Here is a 13,108-nt window from a genome sequence, read left to right as displayed (position 1 = left end):
TTTCAGGACTTTTGACAAGACTTTTCTGATTATTAGAGTGAATGAATGAAGCAAGAGATCAAAAAAGACAACCCAACTGCAGTGTTAGCAATTTTGAGATCACATACTGCTTGACATTCAATAAGGGCCCAAGACACCATAAATCCCTAACCGTATCAAACAATTTTTCATTACAGTGAAAATACCATGGGCAAACCCTGCCGAGCTGGAGAGGCTCAAGAGGCAGTTTGATAGCTGGGTCAGCTCTGCAGAAACCACAAATATATTCAGTAATGGCCACTAAAATGAGGGAAGAAGGGAGATTCATACGTCTGGGAATTTTGAGAAGGTGGTATTCTCACTTTCAGACGGCTAGGGAAGACAACCAGGGGCATCACAACCAGTTTCACCCCATGGTCCCAACTATCTCCCTTAAGATGCTTTCTCACTGGTGTGAATACCACTACTCTCCATCAAAAATAGGATCTGGCCTCCTGTCATTGTCCTTCCTTGTGTGGATGTGTAAAAAAGAGACACTGACAGAAAATGGGTCAAGTGCTTTATATCTTCTTCTTCCCATCTGGTGCCATGCAGATCAACTTCCAGGAGTTGTTCCAGCACAGATGGACTTTATTGGAGTGGAGAAAATTGTTTTATATTGTCAAAGATAATTATTTAAGGGAAGCTTGCTCTGCCACTAGTTGAAGTTGTAGAGAGTGTCAGTTGTGTGTGGGGAGAATAGCACAAATCCCGCAAAGTCATCCCTGAACGAATCCCTGGAAAAATATTTAAAAGTTTTATTTCTTTATATATGTCTCCGTCTCAGGACTAAGGAGCTTGGCTAGGTATTTGCAAATTACCCTAGAAACTAAGGGTGAGTGGGGTTGGGGGAGCTTATGTTCTGGATGCCAAAATTCACTGGAGCTATTTCTGAGTGACATTTTGGGGCACTAGCTGGTTACTTACCTTTTCCAGTCTAACAGTGGATTTGCAAAGTCACTGTAATTGTGATTTGATGCTTGCTCTAATGATTAGAAACCAACTTGAAAATGATCTCGCAATAATAAATCATGAAGCTTTAAATCCATTACTTCTATGGAGTATCGACCCCTGATCAGCTAACTAGAGTTGTTGCAATGGGTTACAATATGGCACAGGAGATGTAAGCTGAGGACACTCTTACATTATTCTAGCACCTGGATGGTCTCAGAAAGAGGCTTTTATAGAAGAAGCTTCATAACCCGCATGCAACCCCTGGTGCTAATGATTCTGAACCAGGGTTCAGGTCTGATCAGGAGAAGCTCCCAACTTCTCAGAAAAAAGTATGATGTCCATGGTGCTCTCCCCTGAAATCTGATGCCTGTTTCTCTTTACTGTTTGGTTCTCAATGCTGCCTCTCTCATGGAGCTGGAGGTATAGTACTGTCAGAATCACAGCCCAGAGACCCAGAGTTGGAGATGGTAAGAGTTGGTTCTGCCACAGAACCTCATCCCATTGCTGCTCCTCCTCCGATAATGATACATGAGATCGATGTTCAAGCTGCTATCCCCCTTTGAGTTTCTGGATGATGACACATCTTGAAGAAAAAAGATGCAGCCATTTCTCACAGGGTAAGGGGTGTTCATCCAGAGAACTATTTGGGCTCCCATCTGCAGATGTCCCCAAGTCACAGTGTCTCTCCTCAAAATATTCAGATGTCCCCACTTCCACATATGAAATTTACTGGATTTCTGTTTCCTTTCCAGGCATCGCTATTCCAATCCCAATTCGTGGGATTGAAGAAAATAGTGAAAAGTTTCAAAACTTCACTTGTGTGCTAAAGCCCGATCGTTTTGGAGACTTCATCCTATATGGTTCAGTAGCTGCCTTCTTTGTTCCACTGGCCATCATGGTAGTCAGTTATTTTCTCACAATCCGGGTTCTGCACAAGAAAGCTTACTTGATCAACAAACCGCCTCAACGCTTGACCTGGAGTACCGTATCCACAGTGTTCCAGCGGGATATGACACCTGGATCCTCACCAGAAAAAATAGCCATGTTAGATGGCTCTAGGAAGGACAAACCTTTGTCAAATGGGAACGAAGAACTGCTAATACGCAGGATGTCTACAATCGGGAAAAAGTCAGTTCAATCTATCACCAATGAACAACGGGCTTCCAAGGTCTTGGGGATCGTATTCTTTCTCTTTTTGCTGATGTGGTGTCCATTCTTCATAACCAACATCACGTCCGTCCTGTGCAAATCCTGCAGCGAGGAATTTATTCAAATGCTTATGGAGATATTTGTCTGGATCGGATATGTCTCCTCAGGTGTAAATCCACTGGTCTACACCCTTTTCAATAAGACATTCAGGGAAGCCTTTGGCAGGTATATCACATGCAATTACCAGACTTCAGCTCCTGGAAGGGCCTCCCGGAAACCCTCCACGAGACTCTCATTCAAAAATTCTATGACCGAGAACTCAAAGCTTTTTATGATGCACCACGGAATACGGAATGGGATTAATCCAGTCACGTACCAAAGCCATCGGCTGTGTAACTCACCCATTCAGTCTTCATCAGCCATTCTGCTGGACACGTTGCTACTCACAGAGAATGAAGTTGATAAAACAGAAGAACAAGTCAGCTACGTGTAGCCTGATGAAAAAAGCACACCGTGCTCTAAGCCTGTTGGGAAACGCCGGTATGTATATATTGTTTTCACCTGTTATTTATATGAATCCTAATTATAGTTTTAACAATTTGTCTCCTCTTGCCCCAAGACTGCCTTCATTTACTCCAGTATAAGATCAAAATCTTGTTATAGATTTAGCGAGCTTTCGAGCACTGTGGTTTATAAATGGAGGGGCCTAAATAAATAAATACGGCTATGGCAACTCTTGGGTCTCCAATTCCTCATCTTCTCTCTTTAAACAGACACATACACACATTACTAAGAGACAAAGGGCTACATTTTCAAACATATACAACCCTGTGGACTTACCGAGTCTTTTACCGAAGTATGCTTACGCTTAGGAATAAAGTGTGTATCTTAAGATCATTTAGGAATTCATTAGCGTATTGTCCCCAAAGAACAGGGAAATATTAAAGGGCCAGCAATTTCCAAATGCAACAGCCCACATTTTTACTCTGTTGTCATTGTCTACAAGTATATCTCAAAAATCCAAATCTCTCTAATAAATCTCAACTTTGCCATTTGAATTATGCATGTTTTTTGGGGGGGGTGTCAAAATGCATATTCTGTTCCCACTGATGCCCAGTTCCCCAGCCCCTCAACATCATGCCTTGCCTGCTCTAGTTTCCAGGAACTCATTTTATCAAAAGAAAAGATCAACTTTGCCACAATCTGATGTTCTGTTTCAAACAGCAATTGGTTTGACGTTTCAAGTGTTCACCAGGAGAGAAGGAAGATGTCTCTCTTGCCTTTCTTTGTTGTTTGCAGGCAAGACCTCGATTATCAGTCAGCTGCTTTTACTTGCTAACAATTCTCAAATTAAAGAATTCACCTCCGCCCTATAATGGGACCACAGGAGCTCCAGCATCCACAACGAGGCTTCCGGGAATCTACTTTGTCCAATGCAATTATTCCCATCAACAGAAATATTTTATACGTGCATCTTAAAAACTCTGAATCTGCTATATATGGTTGGGAATTACTAAGGAAACTGAACTAATATGAATATTTTAATGGAAATGGACATGCGTTCCTATAGGAAGGTTTTCTGCTCTGAATTAGAGTGACCAACAAAATGGCAGGGAAGTTTAGATCCTAACATAAGCTAGTGATTTATTACTATATCTGTAACTTACATAGGCCTGAAGAAACGTCTCTAAAGATATATAATGTTCTATGCAGTGATGAAGCCTACGAAAAATATAAGAAGGTAAAAACAAACAATAATGTCACATTAGATAATAATCACCCATGTAATTTGCAATAACATGGGCCGATCAGAATTGGTCCACGGGTATAGAGAGTTGGCTTTTCTCTTTAAAGAGAAACGTTCCAAGGAGTCCAGCCAGAGTCAACTACTGCAGATAACTGAAGCCATTTGAAAATATTTTTCATATAAGGATTAGATAATTCCAACATGGAAAATATTTCACAAACATATTGTGAAATTCACAAAGATACTATGAAATTGCATGGTTTTATTAGGTCAATAATGAAATGTGCATTGCATGCTGAAAAATAAACCCACAAATAATTTCTGCAGAGCTTATTAGAATCTACCCTAAGAATGCCCGCACATATTGCACTGCTGAAGTGCGTGGCCTTTAATTAAACTCAGTTACATGTAATGATTGAACTTTCATTAATGTACGCTCTTAAATATCAGAGGAACAGTTGACAGTACGCTGGGCATATTTCATCTTCAAGTAGAATGGGAAATCAAAGTGACATTATTCATAATCTGATAAGAGTGTATTATTTGCCCCAAGCAACTCAGAACAGTTAGAGGCAGGTGAAAGTGGTGATTATATCAAATTGCTGTACAGTTTAAATTCTCTTGATGGCATTGCCTTTTTCAAAAGGAACAAAGATTCCAGGTATCTTGGGAAATATTTGATGTTTTATCTAGACATTTCAAGGCCACTGAAGAGTACACTAAAGTTAATGATGACAGCAGCACAATAACCAACAAATAAAAGGACAGAAATTGAAAACAGTGCTTTATTTCATACAAGAGCCTTCTGCCATCCTAGGACAATGGTTCTGTCTTCTCTCTTTTGACCCTGACAGCGTGTGTTACAAACTACTTCTGGACCTCCCTTAATACATGTGGCATCTGAGAGTGAGCAGAGGGGTTGTAAGTTAAAAAGAAAGAGAAAAAAAGACAATGTTTGAAATGGTTTGGGGCTCACGATTCTTTGGATGTGTCTTCCTGAAGATATGAAAAGCACAATGATTCAGTTTCTAGCTACTTTGCAAGCAAACCAGCTCTCTGTACACTAGATTACAGCCCAGACTGGCTGAGGAAGATGGAAACTGTAATCCAATACATCTGGATGGCACTCAACATTAGCATCAACAGCAATGGAGATTGGTCCTCCACATATTTTGAAGAGCAAGAATACATCTGGATGGCACTCAGTATTGACTATCAACCCTTACAGAGATTGATTCATCACAAATTTAGAAAAGCAAGAATACGTCTAGATAGTGTGCAGTACTGACCAGCAACACCAATTCAGACTGGTCCACCACAAATTTAGAAGAAGTCAAACACTTTCTATATTTGTGCTATAGCATCTTGGGCCCAACTCTTCCTGAGAACAGGACCAGGCAATAGAACATTTAATTCAAACCAGCTGTGCCCGTCCTCGGCAGATCTGAAATATGTGCACGTTCCAAATTTACAGCAGCAATTTGCTTAGTTCCATACTGATATATTATAAATGTTTATTTCACAGCACTGTGCAAAAACAAAATGGAAATTTAATGAGTGTTTAATCACACTCTGCATTTCCTGAAATAACAGAAGAGATTTCATCAACTTCTCTGTTGCTGAAAACCTTTGTGAGATCAGCGAAGCCATACCATAAGCAACTGGGGTAGAAAACTGGCCTCTGTTTATATGCAACAGAACAATCAAATTCTATTAGCATGCTCTTTAATCTGAATCTCTCCCACAAAAAGAGAGTTTTAACATTAAAATCAAATTTACAGAATTCACCTTGGTCACAAATTCACCTTGATGACACACTCTTCGTATTCTAAAAACAACTGACCGCTTCATATGAACTCCACCCTCTCAAAAATCTAGCAATGTTTGCCTGAACGTAGTCCACCTGCAGTAAAACATTAAAAAGAGCCAGACAGGCTATTTGCATTGTAGAGCTAGGACCCTTCTCAAATGTGGACTGGAAAATGAGATGAGGGCAGCAGGGTGGAGAAAGCTGGCCAGGAGGATTAAAACTGCAGATCTGGATCTCTAGTATGTGCTCCAGGGTTCTGGGAGTGAATATCCATTACTGCTTAACAGTAAATTGTGAGAGGGGTTGTTATCATAATCCAAACTCTCAAGGGGCTCCAGACAACCATGGCCATCTTGCTTCACATGCATATTTTATCTTTTTATTTTGGGTATTGGTCTGCCTCCCGGCTAAGATACCAGTTTATTCTTGAAAACCTAAAAGAAAGAAAATTATGCACCCCTGAGATGACAGCAGGGTGGGGTGGGAGCTCAGACTTCTTTATCTGTGGTTGCCCTGTGCTGTAAACATAACTGTAACCACACACTCTTATCAACCCTGTTCCTTCCTGTACAGCATCACATAAAGATCCCTTAGGGAAAATAAAGGAGGTCCTGTGATTTTAGAAACTCTGAAAAGGAAACAGCACGATTTCCGCAAACACTTAGACTTTGAATACCCTTATTTACCTATTAAATAATAATAGGATCTCATACAACCAACCTTTTAGGCGCAGTTGGTGAAAATTACATCAACTAAGTTAAAGGTTAGTGTTAGAGATGTCTCTCAGGGGGGAAAAATTAGCGTCAGCCCCACTGGGCACACTAGACCAGGAAATCAACTCCACAGGAAGGCTAAAACTACATTTATTGAGAAAGGCTCTAATAGAATCTTGCAGGTCTGATTGTGTGGTACTTCCTCCTCCTCCTTATAATCTTGAGAATCAGAGAGACATCTGCCTGAGTCACTTTCAAATGTTATCTCATTGCTCTGGACCTAAAAAATGTTTAGCCCCCCCTTTGCCTAGGTAATAGTTCTTGCATATTTCCATCAAGATCATCTTCCTCACTCTCTCCCTTTAGCCAGAAGCAGAGCTGGCCCCAACCTTATTTCCAGTGCCAAGGGGAAAAAGAAAGGTTCAGTGGCAACTGGGTTTATTGAACAGTAATATGATTTATCCAGATTACAGGGAGGGAAGGGACAAAACAGAGAAAGCCTTTGGAAAGGTGTGGGAATCTTCCTTACCTCTAAATATATGTGTGACTTAAATTACTCTTGGTCAAAACCACCACCTGGTAAGTCCTGGGAAAACTTCTTGCTGGGCATCTGAAGTGCTTTTCGAGCTACAAAAGTGCATCTGCTCAGAATGATTCTGGAATTCCCATGACCTTTGCACATGTAAAAGAACATCCAAGTGACTTTATGGTATTCCTTATCTAAGGGTCAAACAGAGGTTGCCCATCTGCTTCTCTGCAGTCAACTCCCTTTAACAAGTCTCTTCAAGAGAAATGGGACTACAGCAGAAAGGAACTCAAGGACAACTAGGCTCGCCTGATGCAACCCTTTGCTTTTATTTCATGCCAGGACAGTAGCTACCCTCTTGGCTAGAAGAGCTGGTTAGTGTTCAGGACTGAGAAAAATTGGCAAATGCCCTGGGCACATTCCAGGGAGGCAATACTTGCTAGACCCCCTGGCCCCTGAAATCCTGCATTTGGTTGCAAAAATGTGAGAGCCAGAGGAGGTGTAATGGTTATGGTGTTGGATAAGGGCCCAGGAACATCCAGGTTCAAGTCCACCTTGAACCACAGAAACTCCCTTCATGACTATGAGGCAGTCCCTTTCTCTCAGCCCAGACTACCTCAAAGGGTTATTGTGGGGAAAATAGGTGTAGGGAGCATTACGTAGACCACCTTGGGCTCTAGAATGAAAAGCAGGATATAAATTTAATGTACAGAGAATTGTGGTGTAGTGGTGAGGATATTGGGCTAGGAGCAGGGAGACCTGGTTGAAGTCCACCCTCAGCTATGGAAGCTCCAGGGAGACTGTGGACCTCTCTCTCTCTCTGCCCAACCTACCTCACAGGGTTGTTATTATGGGGGGAAAGAGGTATGAATGACAAGGTGTGATATACCTTGAGATCCTGAATGACAAGGTGTGATATACGTCTAATAAATAAATAATAAATATATGCAGAAGTTAGCCTACTTCACACAACATGCAAACCCAAACAGTGCAGTTTGGGTAGTGTATGGTGCAAAACCAGCTATTATGATTCATTAAAAAAAAAACCTGGCTAAAACAAACCACGATCTGGCATGTGCAAAACACGAGACTGTGTTCATATTTTATACTATACAGCAAATGTACCATGCACTCATCCCATAAGCAGCCAGAAAGGCCTGGCTTCCAAACTACCTTTCCATAGTTCAGCGTGTCATCTAAAGGTGGGACAGTTCATAGTAGCTTAATTTAGGATTAGTTAAACCAGCCAGCAGAAAGCTTTTGGTCTATCTGGATGACATGATTTGGAACCTGTTTCCCTCTAGCCACACAGTGCACTATGCCAAAATAAAACCAAGTTCATTACTGTTCAGTGAAATGTGAGATCTGAACTAATTAAGACTAGCAGCCACTTCGCAGTCTATCCTTGTATAGGAGATTTGTGAAAATACAACTTGACAGGGCATATTCCATGTTCTACTCCATACCAAGTTTCAGTTCCAGGCAGGGCACATCATGAGTATAATTACATAGCTCAGCCTCAGTGCAATGAAAACTCAATTTAACAATTCAATGGGGGGGGGGGGTCCATTGCTCCTGAATGCCTGTTAAATGCCAAATTACATCATTTGCATCCTTTTACATCATTTGGGCAATGACATCATTGCAGCAGACCACCTTGCCGCTGAAGATGCCAGCCCCAATTGCTGGCAAAATATAAGGAAATCTGTTGTCTAGACCACAGTCACTAAACCTTGAAGCCCAACATGCCCAATTCCACAGAGCTTTATTTAATTTAAAGCCACTTTAGGATGCAGAGAGATAAACTGATGTCATCTGAAATCTGTATTTTTCTCCCTCTACTAAAAAATATTGCTCCAAATTCCAAACATTTGGGCTATTAAGCATAAACAGAACTCAAAGACCCTCAAAGTCCCATGCAGAAGGTACCTATGCACCAATTTTGTTTCAAATTGCTCTCCTTGTATCACATGGAATTATTCCAGAAGGCTTTTTTTTTTAAAGTGGCATTTTTAATTTTGGTAATTCAGTGTAAAATGACTACCTTAAAACCCATTTCTCAACCAAAAGGACTGTCTGAGATTAAAGCTCTTTCTGACAGAACCAGGGGGAAAAGTGGTCCCATGTTAACATTGAGACTCGGGTTGATTACTTCATTCAACAGAAAATCTCAAGCAGAATCAAGACAGTGTTGGGCAACCAGTAATATTAATGTTCTTGGCCTTTACTGGAAGATGAGAAACTCTGTTATCAACAGTGTCTTGGTAAGCATTTGGAGACTTGAAAAATTTAAAGATTTTTGGGCCTTAGAATCAACCTAAAAAAGTAACTTTCAAAATCCTGCCCGCTCATATATGAAATGTTTCCTTCTCAGTTACAGTTCCAAGAGAGAAGGTTTTGTTATTCTCACTTTCCAGTTGATAAAGTTATCTATATAAACAAGAGCAGATTTACAGAGGCTTTGTGCTGTAATAATTCACCAGCTCATTTGGTATGTTTAATACAGAAAAGAACAATGAACGTGAAACAGTTTGGACATCAGTGTTAAAATCTAACACACGTACTGCAACCAAGTATTACTAATAGGAAAAAGACTGAAACTTGCAGACAAGGGCCCTTACATTAGGTCAGTGTTTCTCAACCTTGGCAACTTTTAAGATGTATGGACTTCAACTCCCAGAATTCCCCAGCCAGCCATGCTGGTTGAGGAATTGTGGGAGATGAAGTCCATACATCTTAAAGTTGCCAAGGTTGAGAAACACTGCATTAGGTCAAGGACTTTTTCAGGCCCTGGACTTAAAACAGTGAAACGCCCTAACTCGTGAGGCCAAAATAGTACCAGGACGGACTTTCACTGAACGTTGAAGACCTCCTCTTTAGGAAGACAGTCATTCTTCAGGGAGTTTAAATGTTATCTGAACATAAAACTGGCCTGCTTTTAACACGCAATCTGTTTTGCAATTTTTTCCGAATCTTGTTTGTTTCTCTGTAAAACGATCGGTATGATTTTAATCGCTTTTCTCCCTGCGCAATGCGAAGGCACTAGAAGTGGGGGGGACAACGTTTTGTATTTAACAGACAATACTGTATCGCAGGTTGGTGGGAGTGAGTTGGACAGGCTATCTTTGTTTTTCAAACTCTGATATGCTTATTTTAAGACTACACAATACTTTGCAATTGCCACTTTCCCATCCAGCTGCCCCTTTTTCATTCATTTCCTTCCCAGTGCAGATGTCATGTTCTCCTGCCCCCTGCTCCATCCCTTTTTCTGCCTGGGATGGTGGTGGTGGGGGGCTGTTTCTGATGGAATGGGAGGGGGAACGAGTGTGCATGTACTTTTGGGTGAAAGTGAGGTTTGGGTATGGGACAGAGAATGGGTGCTACATGCAGATGAGGAATCAAGTAATATAAATATGGCATCTTAACTTGCAGTCAATACATTTTAATCAGTGCTTATTTGCCCAATCCTCCTTTTGACCTTCTGGAAAAAACAGACACACCCACAAATATAGGCCCGCAGTAGGGTGAGGGATACAGACATTTCCTGGGGAGGGCTAATCTCCAGGACTCCTATTTTTGTCTGCATTTATACATTTTTTCCTCTTTATACTTCCTGGTGAGGAGGGACAAGGAACGCCTCTTACATTTAGGAACTTCTTTCTTTGGGGTAAATATGGTACCTGATATTTGCAGTGGAAGGCCCCACCAAAGGCCACGGTCCTGCAGCAATGGCCATTAAAGTTTACTAAAGCGAAAACAAAGCAACTATTCTCCCAACCCCCCAAAAAAAAAAATAATAAATAAAACCAGGAAAGATGATTTCTGGTTGTGGTGCAAGAGGCTGGGGGAGATCTCTCTCTCACTGGTTTCTTGCCCCAAATGCTCTGTGCTGTGTCCTCACTGCAAATAACAAACTGTAACCCACGTTTTTTCTCAAACGGTTCAAGTGAGCGCATTACCTGCTACCAGTAATACGGTTAAGTGCTACAGCTTCATTACAGTAACCATCTGCCTCTTTTCAACTGCTCTTCAAATTCCAAGCACTCCCTTGAATGGGAAGCCACTTTTGTCTTCAAGGGCCATGCAATTAAATAAATTCTTCCACAACACTTTTACTGCAATCAAATCAGTATAAAACTGCTAAACACAAGTGTCAAGGAACTCCTGCCTTGAGCACAATGCCATAAACACCCAAGGGTAGCACTCTGATAAAATATGTTACTGAATTTCCAATTCAATTACATTTTATGGCTTCGGGGCCTCGCTTCTTCTAGCTTGGCTCTGAATCCTTAACTGCTAGATATATTTTGGAATGCTCCTCACACAACCCTCCCCCCTTAAGACTACATTAATTTAACCAAACTAAAACCTAGTTTATATCTATATAAAGCAGGTAGAACATTCTGAAGTTGTTTCTTTGCCAGATCAAATGCCACCTTGTGCCATGCAGACTTCCTGAGTCTACCTTGATCTCTACCCTTATAACATATATTTCATGTTATTAGTTAATTGTTGTTGTTATTTATTAATATTTATTAAATGTATATGCTGCCCGACTCCTAGTGACTCTGGGAGATTTATAGTAAGAATGTTCCCTTATTCTGATTTTAAAAATGCTTCCTCACTTTATTCAGAAAAGGGGGCAACCCAAGGAAAGGTGACGCTGTAGTACGCAACTCAGAGTTTACCCATTTAAATGGTTGAGTCTTCTTTCAAATGGACCCACACTGATGCGTAAGTTACACTAGGAAAGCGGAGTTAATCTTTGTTGCAAACCTTACAGGAGTCCAAATTTGAAAAGCGCAGCCCTAAAGGATGGGTAGGGAGGAACGGGGCACCCTCAGGGTTTTCTGCATTTCCTCCCCCAAGATGGAAGAAGTGAAAGAATTAAAGCCCCTTCCCCAGGACCCTCCCAGGCCAATTCCCCTCAGCATCGGAGGGAAACCAGCAGCTACGAGGCAGAACAGGGAGGAACTGCGCTTCTCTAAAGTCCTCCTGACCCCCAAGCCAACTATTAACCGACATCAGCTCTGGAGCCACAACAGATTCATCTGCTCCCATGTGTTCTGATGGGAGAGAAGGTGTTAATTTAGAAAACGACATGGAAAGGAAAGAACGCCGCTCCTCCCTTGGCAGAGCTTGGAGCTTCATTTATCTCTCTGAGGCTCTGATGATGGAGCTCCTGGGGAAAAATAGCAGGAGGAGGACTCTGCTTAATTAACTGAATGTTTCTACGGTCAGCGAGAGCTTTTTCCTGACATTTCCTGATTCCATTACTTACTCAAGCAAGAACGGAAGAGGACGCTTTGAAGGCTGAACCGTCTACTGCAGATCTCTTGTTTAAGTACTCGGTCTGCACTTCCAAAAACGCTCCATTCTCCTTCTTTGAGAAGTTGACTTTTTACTGTGGCTCGGCGCTGAGCATCAGAAAATGGGATGCTGCGTCCTTCATCTGTGGTTGCCTGTTTCCCACCAACTGGTCTGAGCAACAAGGGAGGCGATTTTCATCGGGTTCATGGGAATGGAGGCTTCCCTTCTCTCTCTCCCATTCCAATGAAAATTGTCCCCTGTGCAATGGAGCGGAGATGCAGGGAAGGCTAAACCCACCCTCAATTTCCATTGCTCGGTTGATCGGTGGGAAAGTAGTCAGAAGCCACTTTACATCAGATAGTAGGCTGTTTCTATGTAGCATGAAAGTAATGAGTACGAGATAGAGAAATTGGCTTGGGGACCATCTGCATTCAATTTTCCCCAGTCTTAAAAAGAGGAATTGATACTCTGAAATTCTGGTCCCTAATCTAGCCGAGCACTTCTGGTTGCAATTTAGCCAAGTCAGATTACTAACTTTCAGACTTATTAAGTTTTTAAAATATCAACATCCCAATTTCCCAAGTGGCTTACAACATTAAAAAAACAACAACCAGAACTGATAGCGGCTGGAAATTCTGAAAATCCAACTACGTGCTGGAGAAGGGGATGGCACACCGCATGTTTAAATGGATTTACTTATTTTGGAACGGTGTGTTTTTCTGAAGGAATTGGCCTCCCCCACGGTATGCGTGATAGATAATATTTTTAAGGCTGGCAGCACCTTACATCTGCATTGGTGCTGTATTGATCTGGCATGGTTGCCAGTTTACCATGCCAGAGCTAGTACAGAGTGGATAGCCTATAACTCAAAAAATCAGTAA

General features: G+C 41.5%; 2 protein-coding genes across 5 annotated transcripts in view; one reads left to right on the top strand and one right to left on the bottom strand.

The window, feature by feature from the left end:
* Positions 1–13,108, bottom strand: part of PSMD1 (proteasome 26S subunit, non-ATPase 1) — a 106,575-nt gene that overhangs the window by 63,905 nt on the left and 29,562 nt on the right. The window lies entirely within an intron of this gene.
* HTR2B (5-hydroxytryptamine receptor 2B) overlaps positions 1–13,108 on the top strand; it is a 31,657-nt gene that overhangs the window by 4,541 nt on the left and 14,008 nt on the right. For 2 of the 4 annotated variants that reach the window (XM_088132673.1, XM_007440094.3), the window contains exon 4: positions 1,725–2,661. In XM_088132673.1, the coding sequence (XP_087988799.1) occupies positions 1,725–2,614 (890 nt within the window). In that variant the 3' untranslated portion in view covers positions 2,615–2,661. Of the gene's footprint in view, positions 1–1,724; positions 3,343–13,108 lie in introns of those variants that run through there. The other 2 variants (XM_025174329.2, XM_025174328.2) reach the window with 2 other exon arrangements.

Source organism: Python bivittatus, unplaced genomic scaffold (genome assembly GCF_059951505.1).
Source record: "Python bivittatus isolate LINGU-HERP-01145 unplaced genomic scaffold, Pbiv_v1 ctg000980_np1212, whole genome shotgun sequence".
Taxonomy (NCBI): domain Eukaryota; kingdom Metazoa; phylum Chordata; class Lepidosauria; order Squamata; family Pythonidae; genus Python; species Python bivittatus.
The sequence above is the reverse complement of the archived record's forward strand: the minus strand, read 5'-3'. Positions and strand labels throughout refer to the sequence as shown.